This window comes from Pistacia vera, unplaced genomic scaffold (assembly GCF_008641045.1).
Source record: "Pistacia vera cultivar Batoury unplaced genomic scaffold, PisVer_v2 Contig791, whole genome shotgun sequence".
NCBI lineage: Eukaryota > Viridiplantae > Streptophyta > Magnoliopsida > Sapindales > Anacardiaceae > Pistacia > Pistacia vera.
Genome location: NW_022196658.1, coordinates 63,067 through 79,819, shown reverse-complemented (window position 1 = coordinate 79,819; position 16,753 = coordinate 63,067). Strand labels below are relative to the sequence as shown.

Sequence of the window (16,753 nt, the reverse complement as noted above, 5' to 3'; positions counted from 1 at the left end):
AAATTCTTCCTATATAATAGAAGCATAACCTCATTTAAGTTCAACTTTCTTTTCATAAAGGGTAAGTAATATTAAGCAAGTATTATTATAATCAGCCTTTGACAAGAGTTGAAAGTGTCAATACTTCCCAAAGCTAGAGGAAGGTGAAATTTTTGTTTCCTTTATTTTCTTCAATGAAAGGAAAAACTTTCTGAAACTAGAAGGCTTAGCTCAATAATTTACTGAAAGCAGTGCCGAATCTTGCTGATTTCCAAATCTAAACTTCAACCCTTTCTCCTCCAACAAAAGTGAACAGGTTTTGTCTACACACGAGGAGTGTCTCTTAAGAATAAGAACATCCAAACTCACTCCATCTCCGCAAAGAATCGTAATCCCCATACAAATTATTAAATAAATAAATAACAAACTCTCATCAGTTATTATCAATGGCGTCATAAAAAAAGGAGACCAAGAAGAGAAGTAGAAGAAGAAGGGCTTTTACATCTTTTGGATAAGCCTTTTCCTCCCTCTCTCTCTCTCTCTCTATTTATCAACAATTTTTAACCTTTTAGAATAGTTTTCTGATCTTCTATCTCTAGAATGATTAAAGAGCAAGGTAGGAATGTGAGTTATTGAGTTTTTTTTACAAGAGAAATTTGGAGAGAAAGCTCTCTAATTCTCTTCTTCTTCCATGGATGTCCCGTCACGGCCATGCCTTCCCCTTTCTTTCCAAATAAACAAACAAGAAAAGAAAAGAAATGACACATTTTCTCATTTAAAAAGTAATGTATCCCTTACCAATTAATTATTAGTATTATTTATAATCTAGGTTTTTATTATATAAACCCTCTTCACATTTTCCCAAAATTTGCAGCCTCCTAAGTTTTGAAAGACATCAAGTCATCAAACAATTCAGAGACTTCTTTTTTACAGAGGCAAAAGGGGGGAGACAAGCAGCAACAACAACAATAACAACAACAAATATTCACCACCATTATTGTCAGTCTCTTCAAAAATGCTTCTAATCACCAGCATTTTCTCTGCATGTCTTTGCTTGTTGCTCTCTTTCTTTTCTATTGCAATGGCTTCCCACAACCTCACTCTTCCTCATCAACACCCTGACCCGGAAGCCGTCGTTCAACATGTTCAAAGGTAAGGTCTTTTGAACTCTACACTTCAACAAAGAAAGAACCCCATCTGGGTTTTGCTCATTTCGTCCTCATTTAACAAGAGTTTTGCTTTTCAGCTTGTGAAAAGATCCCCATTTTCTTTACTCCTCATTTTCTAGGCAAACCAACAGAGCATTCCTTTGTTTTTCCCTTCTTTTTCAACCCTATCTTCTCTCATTTCCCATTTGCATTTCCCAAACAAACAAGAAACCCATCTAGGTTTTGCTCATTTTCTACTCATTTAATAAGATTTTTGTTTTCAGCTTGTGAAAAGATCCCCATTTTCTTTACCCCACACGTTCTCGGCAAAGAGCATCCTCTGTTCTCCCCTGTTTTTCAATCCTATTTTCTCTCATTTTCCACTTGCATTTCACAAAACAAACAAAAAACCTATCTAGGTTTTGCTCATTTTCTACTCATTTAATAAGATTTTTGTTTTCAGCTCGTGAAAAGATCCCCATTTTCTTTACTCCACATGTTCTCGGCAAAGAGCGTCCTCTGTTCTCCCCTGTTTTTCAGTCCTATTTTCTCTCATTTTCCACTTGCATTTCACAAAACAAACAAAAAACCTATCTGACCACCATCATTTTCTTCCATTTATTTCCCACCAAACAAACACCACTTAACTCATTTTTCACATCTTTTCATTTTACATTTTTTTCTTTTACAGGATGGTAAACGCGTCTCTTTCAAGACGCCAAACTCTGTCCATTCAACAAAAAGACCAATGTCTTACCGGTAACCCCATTGACGACTGTTGGCGCTGCGACCCCAACTGGGCCACCACCAACCGCCAACGTTTAGCCGACTGCACCATCGGGTTCGGCCAGGGAGCACTCGGCGGCAAAGGCGGTCAGATCTACGTCGTCACCGACTCTTCCGACCACGACCCGGCCAACCCCACCCCCGGCACTCTCCGTTACGCTGTCATTCAAGAAGAACCTCTCTGGATAGTCTTCACTTCCAACATGGTCATCAAACTCAAACACGAGCTCATCATCAACAGCTACAAAACCATCGACGGCCGTGGCGCTAACGTCTACATTACCGGGAATGGATGCTTAACTCTTCAATATGTCTCCCACGTCATCATCCACAACATTCACATTCACCATTGTACACCTTCAGGTAAAATATCTGAAATTTTATAACTGAAATGGTAAATATCATTTTAGTTATCTATGTATAGCTTTCATCAATAAAGTCCATCAAGTTTGAAATGCAACCAAAACTTACAATTGAAAAATTCAGGTAATACTATGATAGCGTCGTCCCCAACTCACGTGGGCTTCAGAGGAAAATCAGACGGCGATGGGATTTCCATCACGGGCTCTCAGAAGATCTGGATCGATCATTGTTCGTTAAGTTATTGCACGGACGGTTTGATCGATGCTATACTGGGGTCTACAGCGATCACGATATCGAACAGCTATTTTTCGCATCATGATGAAGTGATGTTGTTGGGGCACAATGACAATTACCAGCTGGACACTGGGATGCAAATAACGATCGCGTTTAATCACTTCGGTGAGGCGCTGGTACAGCGTATGCCTCGGTGTAGACGCGGCTACATACATGTGGTCAACAATGATTTCACTGCGTGGGAAATGTATGCTATCGGTGGTAGCGCCAATCCTACGATCAACAGTCAGGGGAATCGATACACGGCTCCGCCGAATGATAATGCCAAGGAGGTATTTTTTTTTTAAATTATAATTACTACTAATGTTATTATTAATGATAGTATTATTATTATTGTCTTTGAATTATTAGAAATAATTTCACTATCCATTATTAAGATTTACCTAAATTCTAGGTGAAAAGTTCAGCTTAAATAGAAAATTAAAACTTCTGTATCCATCTAAAATTTATAGAATCTTAATGGGATTTTTTTTTGGAAAATACTACTCTACTATTTTTTTATCAGTAGTGCTTGGGAAAAGTGATTTTGCATTATTGATATTTTGTGTATCTTGTGAACTTTCTTTTGCTATTTGTCATAGGTGGGGATTTTTCTGTTAGTGGTGGGGATTGTTTGAAATAGAGCAGTACTGTGGGTCCAAAGATTTTTTAAATACGATTTATTGGTTAATGTTTTTTCTTTTCTTTTTATAAAATATATTTTGTGAAATGTATTTCAATGTAGTTTTCCTGAACCCAAACAGTAATAAAGAGTAGTGCCTGCCAGCCATTAAATTTCTGTAAAACAATCTCATCTCTCCTAGGCTTTCTGTCTGTTTCAACTCTGTTTTACGCACTTTTTGACCGCGTGGACTCCACAATCTGACGGTGTGCATGTGGGTGTTTTGCTATAATTGCCAATAGGTGACAAAGCGCGTGGACACAGACGAGAGAGAGTGGACAGGTTGGAACTGGAGGACGGAGGGGGACATAATGGTAAATGGAGCATTCTTTGTGCCCTCGGGTTTGAGTCTCAGCACGCAGTACGCCAGAGCCTCGAGCGTTGAGCCCAAATCTGCCGCACTTATTGAACAACTGACAATGAACTCCGGTGTCCTCGGTGGACCCAGGTACTTTTTCAATTCCCTTAAATACCCTCCCTTTTATGAACAGAAAAAACAACTGTCTTTATTTAACTGTCATACAAGGGTTCTTTAGTCATTTCTATCAGCTGTAGGATATTTTTAAAGTGATATTAACTTTGCCCACAATTAACGCACTTTTAAACATCAAAATATACCTTAGTCAGGATCGCAATGTCGCACATATTAATAGTTTGGGCAAATACTACACTTAGACGTTGTATCTAATCTCACAAACTTTCTCTTATATTTTTAATCTCACAAACTTTCTCTTATATTTTTAATGTGATAATTTTTAATTGGTTAGTTCTCAAATAAGTCTTACCTATTTATTATGGGTTTCATTCAATTGAAAACTGATCAATTGTGAACTGTCACGTCGAAGTTATTAAAGAAAGTTTAAAAGAGTAGATTGTAAACTAATCTTTATTCTAATAGTTTATAATGTGAATAAAAGAGTGAAATATAAAATTAAAATGTTGGTAAATTTCATTCGCCCACAAGAGATAATTAAGTCTTTAGCGTCTCAAATATTTTGAAAATAAATAAAAATCCTTTAATTTAGTGGGTTTTTTGGATATTTTCTAAGGGTTTTTGGTAGTTTTAGAATTTTCATAAATCGTTGGAGCACCTGAGATTTAATTATCTTTTATAAGAGCGAATAAAATTAACCCAATTAAATGAAACATTAATCAAACTTAGAATTATTAGTAAATCCTGGCTACCAAGATGAATTGGTAAGAAAAGAGATAAATTTAAAAAAGTTATGGGGGCTATATGAATTAAAATAATAGATAGTTTAATACTAATTTGGGACAAAAAGACAAGTAGTTGAAATTAGCTAAGTATCTACTTTTCAATGGTTGAAAGAAAGAATACCCAATTAAAAATCAATAATTTATATGGTGGGCACGTGATGAAGATGACTGATGAGAGCATATAGATTCTTAGAATATCATAAACCGAAAACAGCAGCTTTAGCTTACAGTTCATTTTTCGGGTTTAGAGAGACAAGGAAGTTTCAAATGCCCCCATGGTGTTTGATACTTTTGCAAAACCATGAGGATGTTGAAACTTCCTAAGCTCTCAGAGGGGTATGTGATAAAACCCCCTTTACTTGCCTTTCCACTCCTTGCTGCTTATGCATATGCAAAAATCCTTTTTTAATGTCTCTCTGAATGTGGTGACCCATCAATTTTCTTCTGAGCTTCTCTGTATATTTACCCTTGGATCCCCTAGTGTCTCATATTTTCCCATTTCTGAACCTAAAGGGACCACCTTCATTATGTAAAAACTTTGGTGAGAAAAGTTGAACATAGAATAAATACAAAGATGGCCCCCCTTCATAAAGAGAGAAACTTGAGCCTTGAGATGAGCTGGTAGTCTGAACTGCTTAGTGTAAAAACGTTTAAGCTTACCTCATATGTGTATGGTTTTTAGGCAATTATTTAGTGATTGCATGTTTAATTTGATTCTTTGGAATCATGGGCGGGGTCCCGAAAGACGAAAAGAGCTTGTTAAAATCAACCATTTACCTAAAAGTCAAAATTATGCATGTGGCAATAAAATATAATGAGGTTTTGGCGCCAAGTATTTTCTTTTTTGTGGGTCCTTATGGGATCGCATAAGTTTGTTTATCAATATTCAGTGTTTTCAGAAAGTATTCTATTTAAAATCGTCCTATAGAAGCGTCAAAACGACCTTCGTAAGGGGTATGTAATGCTTTCTGAAAACACTTGGTGTGTGGAGTGTTTGTAAGTGTAAATAGGGTAGTTAAAAAGAGTTAGTTGGAAGGGGAGGCCTTTTGCTGAGTAAATCCAACTAGGCCATGTTTGTATATGAAAGCTGATCTGGTTTATATTCTCTGCAATGTGCTTTACAGCCAGTGAAGAGTTTGGGCCCCTCTTTTATATTCTTTTGTCAAAACTTTGGACCCATTTCTGATCTGACTTTACTATGCATATACACAACTAGCTATCAGCATCTCCAATTAGGAAAAGCATAAAAGTAGCCTCTCCCACTCCCAATGTGACCTGTTTGACTTTTGCTCTTAACATTTAAATCTTGCTATCAGTTCAGTTAAATGGTTGCATTAGAGATTTGCTGATTGATAGTTAGTGAAAAGGAAACATATAGTAAATAAGTAAATCTTAACCATACGAGTTCAGATCAAGAGAAGATCCTAATTCAATTACGAATATTGGTAGTTGCTAACGGCGTTGACACTATTTTATTGCAATATGCTCTTGGTCCTTACATTGTTATCATTTTTAACGCTCTGTTTTTTTATCTTTTGTGTGTGTTTTTGTTTTCTTCTGAACTGTCATGATCCTGTGTGAACGCGGTGCTAATAGAACATTAGAGTTCAGTTCTTAAGATGAAGTCAAATTCTAACTAATGTTGTATTGTTGTTCCGATTGCATTTGCATAAGTTATATAAACGGTCTTTCTAAAATGGTTTGAATAACTGTTCACCCTCGTCCAATGATTGAAAAATACTCTGTATTACAGAGTTTTTGATTTAAACAAGTACTTTTCTTGAACATTCAGAAAATAGTTTTTCCATTTTCAGTAGGATCCACATGGAGCCTTAATTTTTTTAATATCTTGTTTTGTATCTGAAAAGGGTAAACCCCACAGGCTGCTCTGTTCTTGATCCACTTGCAATTTTATTTGATTTTATTTGTTTAGGAGAATCACAAACTTAGGCTTGGAATAACTTGAGTTGAGAGGTGGGACAATAATATTCCCACCATATTATTAATTATTTAATGAAAACTTTGTTCCAACTACTCAATGTTCAATCACTTAAAAAAGCTTAATAGTATTATTTATTAATAATCTAGTTATCAACATCCATCCAACCATATCCTTGTATTTTAGCCTAAATTCATGTCATTGTTATATCTTTTTTGACCGAAGAATTATTTTCTCAGGGAGGGGAGTGAGAGCGTTTCAAATCCCGGATTCAGCGGTGGTGGGACCGGAGGCAGCAGCACCAGCAGGTCTGGTGGCGATGATGGCGACTACTTTGGAATGATATTTGGGAACGGCGGACCGCCGTGCCCACCACCCTCGTCAATCTTTTTGTCTTTTCTAATTATTTTAATTTTGTATGTTAGCACCAACCATGGTTCTCTTCTATCATTACAATTATTATTGTTATAGAAATGAAAAGTGAAGATAGGAATCATTATATTTTTAGATAACCAAAAAAAAAGAAAAAAAAAAAAAAAGAAGAAGAATAAGAAAATTCTTCAATTATTATAAATTTATATGATTATCAATCAACGATTCAACATCACTAACCTATCTTGTAGGGTCAATTTGTCATAATTTGAGTTTATGTGGGCTTCCAGGTTATAAATTATATATACAAGTATACAACGGTATATCAAAACATCAAAGGCATATAATGTATGTGGATGTTGTAATTTATTGTAATTATTAATAAATATACATTCAACATTAAATAGTAAAGTTGTACTATTTTTCAAGTCATATGTTAAACGCTTACCTACTAAGAGTACCACTAGGGGTATCATATCAGATATATATTTTTTTTCTATCTTTTATACATGTTAAAAAAGAGAAAAAAAAAAAAAACGTGAAAAAGAGAATATTGATAGCATTTTTATTGCATTTAATAATATAACTAATTTGCATGTGCAACTATGATGAAGGATATTATATTGACTTTGTAGAGGTACAAATTTGGAAGTAAAGGGGTGATAGGAGATAGGAAATGGGTGGTTGAAGTGACATTTCAAATTGTACGTCAATTTCAAGGTTTTTCCATTTTTTCTATTTTTCTTCTAGTAATAATGTATATAACATGGGGTGTTTATTATGTGTCGGAGAAAATTGCCAAAGATATTCAAATTGGATCTCCTTCTATAAACTTTACCATACGCTTTCTAATTATGTATTTTAAATTTCTTATGCCTAGGGGTGTTTAAAAAAATACAAAAACCAAGCCCAACCGCTAACCGAACCGAAAAACCGGTTAACCGAAAAAACGGTTCGGTTACGGTTCAAAAAATTCAAAAAACTGAATTTTAAAATAAAACGTCAAATTAGAATCCTAAACTTAAAAGTGAAGGGTCCGTTTGTTTTATTATTTTGGATAGGATTTTGAGAATAATATTGGATAGTTAAATAAGGGAGTATTACGAGGTAAAATTTAAAAATTTATAAAAAAATCCCTTAGGTTTGCTAATTTAATAAAAATATTATAAAATGACAAAAATACCCCTATCACCCGCAGTGCTAGGTTTCGGCCACCACTACCAGAATTTGGCCGAAAAATTGTGTAACGACACATACCGATCGAATCTGACGGGTATGGCGTCGATATAACCTTTTCTAGTGGATCTGGCAAGAAAAGGCCAAATCTATGGCTAGATGTGGCCGTCGACGGCTAGAAAAGGCCAAAGAAGCGACGACCAAAGATATGGCTGTCGCTAAAGGCCAGATCTGGCCGGAAAAGGCCAGATCGATGAATTACAGGCCAATTCCGATCATGGTGTAGGCCGCTGTGACAGATTCTGGCTACCACCAACGGTGGTTGACGGAATCTGGTGAGTATGGGTCGGTGGGGGTGTTTTTGTTAATTTTTAAACTTTTTTTTGGGAGTATTTAATGAAATTAATAAACTTAAGGGGTCTAAAAGTAATTAAAAAAATATAATTAAAAAAAATATAGTAATATTTCTCAAATAATGTGCCAAACAATATTTGGAGAATAGGATTGGGAATATAGGTAGAAATAGGAAACCAAACGCACAAGTGTTTTACAGTTTTTAAAATTGCACATAAGACCACATAAATGTAAGCCCAATTTTGAAAAGATGTAACATTGAATTTATTGTTTTACAGTTTTTAAAATTGCACATAAGACCACATAAATGCAAGCCCAATTTTGAAAAGATGTAACATTGAATTTATCATCACTGACTGAAATGAAATTCAATAAACGAATGTAATGGTAGTCAAACATAGTCAAAATAAAATAAATATAAAGACTAAAAAATTACAAGACAATTCTCTTCCCCGTTTAACTATAGAGAAAATATTTGATAGGGGGAGCTCACCCCAGAAAAAAAAAAAGGAAAAAGAAAAAGGAAAAAAAAAGGGGAAATATAATCTTTATATCAATGCCAAAATTAATTTCAGATTGTGAAAGAAGTATTTGACACAGAAAGAAGTCCATGCTTTCACCTTAAAAATTAGTGGGCACTTTATTTATAATTATGCCCAAAATAAAATGAAGTCATTAATCTTCATATAAATTAAATAAAATAAGAAAACTACTTCAAGCAAAGAAAATAACTTGCAAGACACACCCTTACACTTTGCCTTCCTAAATTTGATAATATAACCTCTATATTGAAATGAATGAAAGAATAGCTAACCTAGAAGTTGAAGAAATCTGATTCTACTCTAAATGAATGGATTATTATCGTTCTGCACGAAATGCAGCTTACCGATCAATTAACCAAAACCATATCAGGTCCCCCAGATTGTGCTGCGACGTCTTCAAGTTTCTTCCACATCAACTCTCGTTGTTCTTGTAATTTGTCAGCCCTGGCTTCCTTTTCTTCATGCTGCCTCTGGCATTCTTCGAATAAATCAGCATCCATCTCTAGGAACATCCTTTGCACATTGGCAGTAAGCCCGTGGACTGCCTGGTTCCAGTGAGTTTGCATGTTCTTCTCCAAAGATTCGAAGATTATTGGGAAAATCACATTTCGGTTATCAGCAATCAAGTCTACCATGTGTTCATTATTCCACAAGAACAGAGCTCGTTCAGCAACCTGAAATGATTCTTTACAGTAAAAAAACACTTTCCATAGAAGATAACTTTTTGCAACAGATGGTGATAAATTTCTAAAACTTGTCCCTGAACTGTATTTCAAACAAATTAACTGCATTAAATAAGCGATAGAAGAAATGCCCCCTAACAATTAAGAGAAATTAAGGAGGAAATATTGAATGTTTCAACAATTGAAAAACTAATTACAACTTTGTACAGCCAATCAAACTTTTCATTATGGTTAGTTAATTATAGCTCATACTAGAACTTAATCTATGAGACTACTTTAGAATACAAAATTCAACCACATAGCAACACCATAAAGGCAGTCAAACTACAGAGAGAAAAGAAGGGAAACTTTAATCAGATGAGGCACTTCTGGCAACACACCCAGTAAAGAATATCACTTAATCATAACAGATATAAATGATTTCCTCTCCCTCCCTCCCTCCCTAACTGAATACATGGCGAATTATACATTTTTTTAGTTAAGAAACAAAAAAAAAATGGTGTTAACAATGAAAAGATATACAAGAAAGTGAACAAACTATCCGCAAAACAAAGACTAGCTGCCCGGTAAGGCCCAAAGGATTACAACAAAGAACAAAACATTTAAGTTCTATATTGACCATCTAAAGAACAAAACATTCAAGTTCTATATTTATCATCTAAATAACACGAGATATAGGTGATAATACTCTCTCTAAGAGAATGTGATTCTCAAACAAGAATTCTACTGCAATATGCATGCATATTACCTGTTATCGATGTAACAAATTCAAACAACAGAAACATACTCGTAAATAAAACTCATATATAGCTAGAGAGTTCTTTGAATTTGATGTGAGCTTTAAGGTAAAAAATCTTCTAAATGTGCATGCATTTTACTGGTTATATCAGTTTAACAAATTCAACCAACAAAAACATACTAACAAGCAAATGCATACTACATTTATGTGTCTGCTTGTGTGTAAACCAGTAGATTTAATCTCATCATGCTTTGAATAAAACTTACATATACAAAAGTAATTCTTTTCTAGTTCCTTCAATCATTATCCAAATTGGTCAAACCATAGTCTTAAACAATTATCCAAATTGTTATTGAGATTATTCTATTGACCCTAAAACTCTCTCATTCTGTCATTCAAAAATAATTAACAGCCCTGAGCTTTTTGCCACACTGTAGCATGTTCATTTATGGGGAATTAACTGCAATTCAGCCAAAAAGATTCAGAGTAATGTGAAAAAAAAAAAAAAAATCTGCATCTATAAACAGATAAATTAATGTCACAGGTCTAACTCATAATGTTAATACATACAAAAGAGTGAAGCTATCAATGATCACGAACCTGGAAATGGGAGCTATTAAGGCAGCGTCCAATCTGTCTGAATAGAGGAACCATACACTTTTGGAACTCTGCAGGTCTTGTTAAATCCAAAACTTCTTCGAGTTCTCCAAGAAACAAAACCTCCTTTTGACAATTTATCACTGGCCAATACTTCAACAACCCCCTAATCACAATATCAGCCAATTTATAATCCCTCTCAACAAACAGTGTAACACAATAAGTCAATTGATGATGGTACATGGAAATACATTTAGCCTTATGTAATGGCATCAGTGCCCGTACAAGAAACAATTTATGTTCTTGTTTCATTGGCAAGACAAAGCCATTAATAATACTCCCTAAAATCTCCAACAACTCTGCAATTCCACTATGTCTCCCTGTCTCAAATATAAACCTATAAAACACATTATTTATTGCACACCTGATAAAGGGTCTATACGCCATGAAGTTCCCATATATCCTATGAAGCACCATTTTCAAAAACTCCCTCTCTCGCGGATCCTCAGAATCAAACAAATCAATCAACTTCAACACAAAAGTATGATCAATATACTTTTTAGCTAACTTCGTATCCTTCTCGGACGACACAATGTACCTCAACAAAAGTTCATAAACAATTTGCAAATGTGGCCAGGCAGGATCCATCCACGAATCATCATCCTCAGGGTCCACAATATCAATCAAAGACCCTGTGTTTTCGTGTGAACCAGGTGGCAAACACCTAAAAATGTTAACAGATATCATCATAATTAAACTTTCAAGCATGGCTTCATTGATTTTACTTGAACCAGATTGAATAAAATCAACCAACTCATACAATGTTTTTCGCTTTATCTCTTTTTCGAGTCCCAATTTCGAGTTATCATTAAAATCACACAACACACAACAAAGGTGAGTCTTACGAATGAATAAATTCAACCTTTCAGATGAAGATACATCACGAAACAAAGGCAAGCTCTCAATCACAGCTTTCGGGACCAACGGCCGCGGCGGTGATAGAGCCATTGACGGTGCCTCGAAATTGGCGATGGACGAATGGTTCACGGTCACATTTCCATTTGGAACCGATTTGGATCCCTTTTTGTGACCGCGCTTGATGATTTTGTTGAACATTTTTCAGTTCAAACGCTTAGCCTATGATTTTAGGAATTGTTTTTGTTTATGGTACGGTGTCGTTTTTGGGATGTTGAAAACCTATAATTTGAGAAATGGAAGTTAGAAGTTTTTAACGGTTAGAAAGTTACCGGTTTCGGGCTGACCTGGGAGCCGAGATATCCAAGGATGAAAACCATCTGAAATGGGGAATTTGAGGGTGTTTGGCTGGCGAGAAACTGGGGGAAAAACGAAAGAGCAAGTTTGGAGACAGAAACTGAAAATTTGAGTCAGTTATCAACTTCCCGTTTAGGTCGTTATGTTTTGTTCCATCTGAGAAAATTATTCTTTATTTAATACTCTTATCACGTGACAAGAGTGTGACCCTTACTTTTAATAGATTTTAATTAGAATTTTGAGATTTTCAATTTTATTTTATTTTGTCACTTGGTTTGAATTTTTTAGGAGAAATTATTAGTAAAATTTCATATTTATATATTACTGTTGAGATATGAAGTATATTTGGATATATTTGTATTAATGTATAATTGATTCTTTCCATTCATTGTACATTAATGTTTGGATATTATGTGATTGGGAAATCCTAACATTATTGCCTTTTATTATCATACCAGTTTTGTATAAATACGACTATACATTTCATTAAAATACATATAGAAAATATTCAGATTCTTCTCTCTTTTTGGTATTGTCTGGCTGTCATCCTGCTACTTTTGCCTCCTTTATCTTCTTCTTCTCGATTGATTTCAGTCTACAACAATTATTTTTTAGAAGCTCATTAAAGGTTTTAAATTTTAACCACTTGTAATATGGCAGCGTTCGATTAGTGGAATTTTTCTATGTGATAGATTGTTTTGTTAGACTTTTTAAATTATGGTCCTACATTTTTAATATAATTACATTATGGTCCTACACTTTTTTGCTGATGTGGATTGATGTGGTCATACGGTTGTGTCTCTTCTCTTGGGCAGTTGTCTTTGATGGAAAGACAACTGCATATAAAGGAGACTTTACAGGTCCCCATTAGACGGAATTTTTCATTTGAGATTCCCAAAACCATCGTTCTAAAATTGTAGTCAGTGGAAGACTTTGTATTTTGAAGAAGCAAGAAGACTAAACAACAATTGCTATGGCTGGAGGTTTGTCATTTACTTCTGCATATATTCCGTGGAGATTCTATGATGAAATTGATTGCATTATCAACTTTTATATGAATATTGGAATAGAAATTTATTTTACATTTGGTATCAGAGCATTGTTTGAATATCTGCCTAGCACAAAATTGTTTGTTGCAAATTTGGAAAATATTGCATAAAATTTAGGATTTTTTCAATTAAAAACTATACTATAAATCAAGCATAACTTTTATTATAAATAGAATCTGTTTTCGATTTGATGTCATTGGAATCCTTGTTGAAAAAGATTTCCAACGGTATATTATTTGTCAAAAATGGAGTTTTGGTTGCAAAGTTATGCTAGTTTAAAGTTTTGGTTAGAAATTATCGTTTGGGTGTTTTCGGAAGCCATTTATGACATCGATTTGGGACGAAATTGTCATTTGGGATGTCATCGATATAGGTCATACGTCGACATTCAAGTTTTCCGTTGAAAACGCTAGAAAATGGCCGGAATCGGGTTGATGTGGACTGATGTGGTCATACGGTTGTGTCTCTTCTCTTGGGCAGTTGTCTTTGATGGAAAGACAATTGCATATAAAGGAGACTTTATAGGTCCCCATTAGACGCAATTTTTCATTTTAGATTCCCAAAACCATCGTTCTAAAATTACAGTCAATGGAAGACTCTATATTTTGAAAAAGCAAGAAGACTAAATAACAATTGTTATGGATGGAGGTTTTTCATTTACTTCCGCATATATTCCATGGAGATTCTATAATGAAATTGATTGTATTATCATCTTTTATATGAATATTGGAATATAAATGTATTTTACATGTTTTTGATATTTTTAGAAATTTCATATGACATATCTATATATTGCAGGCAATAATTTTGAATTTTTTTTTTTTTTTACATATAATTTTATTATTTTACTAATTCACATAGAAATTTTAAGTTTAGGTTAAAAGAACCACCCCTTTTTTTTTTTTTTTTTAATATAAAACCAGTCATCATTATTGTATTATTGTGTACATCTTGAAAAAATATGAAATAAATAAGAACTGCACAAGTAAGTGAGTAACAATGTAAATATATAATAATCTTTTTGCATGTTTCTTTTTGACCAAACTTAAACGAAACCTAAACATGCATACCAACATATACCATACCAAGTATAATCACTTAATTAAAATAAAAAATGAAATAAAAAAGTCAAACCAAATGGGAAAAATAAAAAAATATAAATGGAAATAAAAAATAGAAAAAATTAAAAAAAATCCACAATTAATTAAAAAACACAAAAGAGTAAAAAAAAAAGTGAAAAAAGGGAATATATATATAATCCACGAATCGAACAAAATGGTGAAAAGCTAATAACTAATTCAAATCCGAATAAGTAAATAAAATAAAAACAAACTGGGAAAAAAAAAAGAAAGAAGAAAAATTAAAGAAAATTGCAGAACGCCGTCTGTGGGGATCGAACCCACGACCACATGGTTAAAAGCCATGCGCTCTACCGCTGAGCTAAGACGGCTTGGTGATTTGCAGGGAACTCTTTTATAATATTATACAGAAACAATTAGTTTAATGTATCTATAATATTTACACACAAGATAGGGTTGTTATTACCAAGTCTGAGAGATTATGAAATATAAACGTACTTAAGATTTTCGAAATGTATTATACATCCTCTATTATTGTGTTTATATTAATAAAATTGTGGGTCGGTTCACATTTCCTTATTTTGTTTGGGTTTGGATATTTCTAAGAGAATAGGTCATGTTGCAAGGAAGGAGAAACTATTGAACGTGTATAGGTAATAAGAGACTGATCCAAAATCCTTTGGTAGAAAGCAAAACTAACACCATCATCTTTGTTCAATCTTTCAAGATTGCAATCCACTTTAACATAATAGGTTACTATTAATTTTGTTTCCATCTTAATACAATTCAATCCATCCCGACTCTCCAACGCAACCTACTTTACAATTTTACGATATTTAAAGGGGTATTATTGTTGAGATTGTGAAGCCAAATTCAATACAAATTAGAGTTGGATTATGACATGGGTTTTCTTAATTTGAGTTTAAGTAGAATTGTTTTTTTTTTTTTTTTTAATAGAAATATGATTATAATTGTATTAGGAATTAAAATATAATTCTTATTAGGATATGGGATTTGAGTCTTATTAGGAATTGTGTCCTATGTATTACCTACAAAAAGGGGTTAAGTCCTAGAGTTAGATATCACAAATTGAATAGAAGGCAAAGCCCCAATTAGAGAGTGAGAGCCATCAAATAAGGTTTAGTGAGTGAGCTAATTTGTGAGGCTTGTGAGAGATTCTTGTAATTTTTTTTTTTCTTCTTCATAGTGAAATTCCGCAGCAGCAAAGTGAACATAGCTCTTATACGGAGAGTGAACCACTATAAATCTTGTGTTTGTGTGTGTGGTTATTTTTGTCATTTATTTGCACTATTTTTCGCTTTCAGGGATTTAGGATTTGCTAGTATCTAATTAAATACCCCCAACAACTAGTATCAGAGCCAGGTTTGAGGAAGAAAGAGACGGTTGGAGAAAGAGGATCTGCACCTGGGATCAACAAGTTTGATGGAACATATTACATATTCTGGAAGATGCAGATTGAAGATCATGTATGCATAAAATTACATCAACCTCTCATAGGAGAAAAACTTGAAAAGATATTAGATGAAGATTGGGCACTCCTTGATAGACAAGTATTATGAGTCATTCGGTTGACATTGACCAAGAACGTGGCAAAGGAGACAACCACAACAAGGTTGATGAAGATCTTGTCCGATATGTATGAGAAGCCTTCTGCGAATAACAAAGTACATCTTATGAAAAGAATTATTTAATCTTAAGATGAGAGAAAGTGCTTCCATGACAGAGCATATAAATGATTTTAATACAATCATTAATCAACTGTCGTTTGTAAAAATTGATTCTGATGAAGAAGTTCGTGCCCTAATTCTTATGGCCACCATACCAAATAGTTAGGAGCCTATGAGAGCAGCAATTAGTAATTCAACAGGTAGTGTGAAATTAGAACTCACAGATGTCAGCGATAAAATTCTTGCTAAGGAGGTTTGCAAGAAAGATTTTGGGTGAGATAACATCGAATGCTTTGAATGTTGAAACAAGAGGCAGGGGCTACGATAGAAATTCAAACCGAGGCAAAGGACGATCAAAATCAAGGAACTAAAGAAGCAAGTCCAGGTTTGGGAAAAAAATAGAGCGTTGGAATTGTGGCAATAAAGGCCACATATAGAGGAATTGCAAAGCGCCAAAGAAAGATGAGAACAACAATGACGACGTCGCTAATGCTGTAACTGAGGAGGTACAAGATACTTAACTTTTATCTGTTGATAATTCTATTGACTCTTGGGTTTTAGATTCAAGGGCTTTAGTTGTAGTCGGAGACTCAGTTGCAGTTGCATATGCTAGTGTTATCTCGAGTTTGTGGCACTGTATGAAAGAGCTTTAACTAAAGGGAAAACTATTAGAGTTGAAGTCGATTGATTATCGTTTGTGTGAAGGTTGCATCTTTGGCAAATAGAGAAGGGTAAGTTTTTCCAAAGTAGTAAGGGAACCAAAGGCAAAGCAGCTGGAGTTGGTTCATACAGACGTGTGAGGACCCGCTCTTGT

At 34.2% G+C, this 16,753-nt stretch overlaps 2 protein-coding genes and 1 non-coding gene across 3 annotated transcripts; 1 reads left to right on the top strand and 2 right to left on the bottom strand.

The window, feature by feature from the left end:
* The first annotated feature begins 376 nt into the window (after positions 1-376).
* Positions 377-6,875, top strand: LOC116116964 (probable pectate lyase 13). Its single transcript, XM_031402995.1, has 6 exons — positions 377-761; positions 854-1,131; positions 1,819-2,276; positions 2,400-2,842; positions 3,474-3,679; positions 6,628-6,875. Exons 2-6 carry the CDS (start codon positions 995-997, stop codon positions 6,857-6,859), a joined length of 1,476 nt encoding a protein of 491 aa, XP_031258855.1. The 5' UTR covers positions 377-761; positions 854-994; the 3' UTR covers positions 6,860-6,875.
* Positions 6,876-8,912: 2,037 nt separating this feature from the next.
* LOC116116965 (serine/threonine protein phosphatase 2A 57 kDa regulatory subunit B' beta isoform-like) lies at positions 8,913-12,255 on the bottom strand. The gene is made up of 2 exons (XM_031402996.1): positions 10,855-12,255; positions 8,913-9,506 (listed from the first exon to the last, which is right to left on the bottom strand). Exons 1-2 carry the CDS (start codon positions 11,965-11,967, stop codon positions 9,180-9,182), a joined length of 1,440 nt encoding a protein of 479 aa, XP_031258856.1. The 5' UTR covers positions 11,968-12,255; the 3' UTR covers positions 8,913-9,179.
* A 2,295-nt stretch (positions 12,256-14,550) lies between these two features.
* Positions 14,551-14,622, bottom strand: TRNAK-UUU. Its single transcript has one exon. It is a non-coding gene; the product is annotated as a tRNA-Lys (tRNA).
* Positions 14,623-16,753: the final 2,131 nt, after the last annotated feature.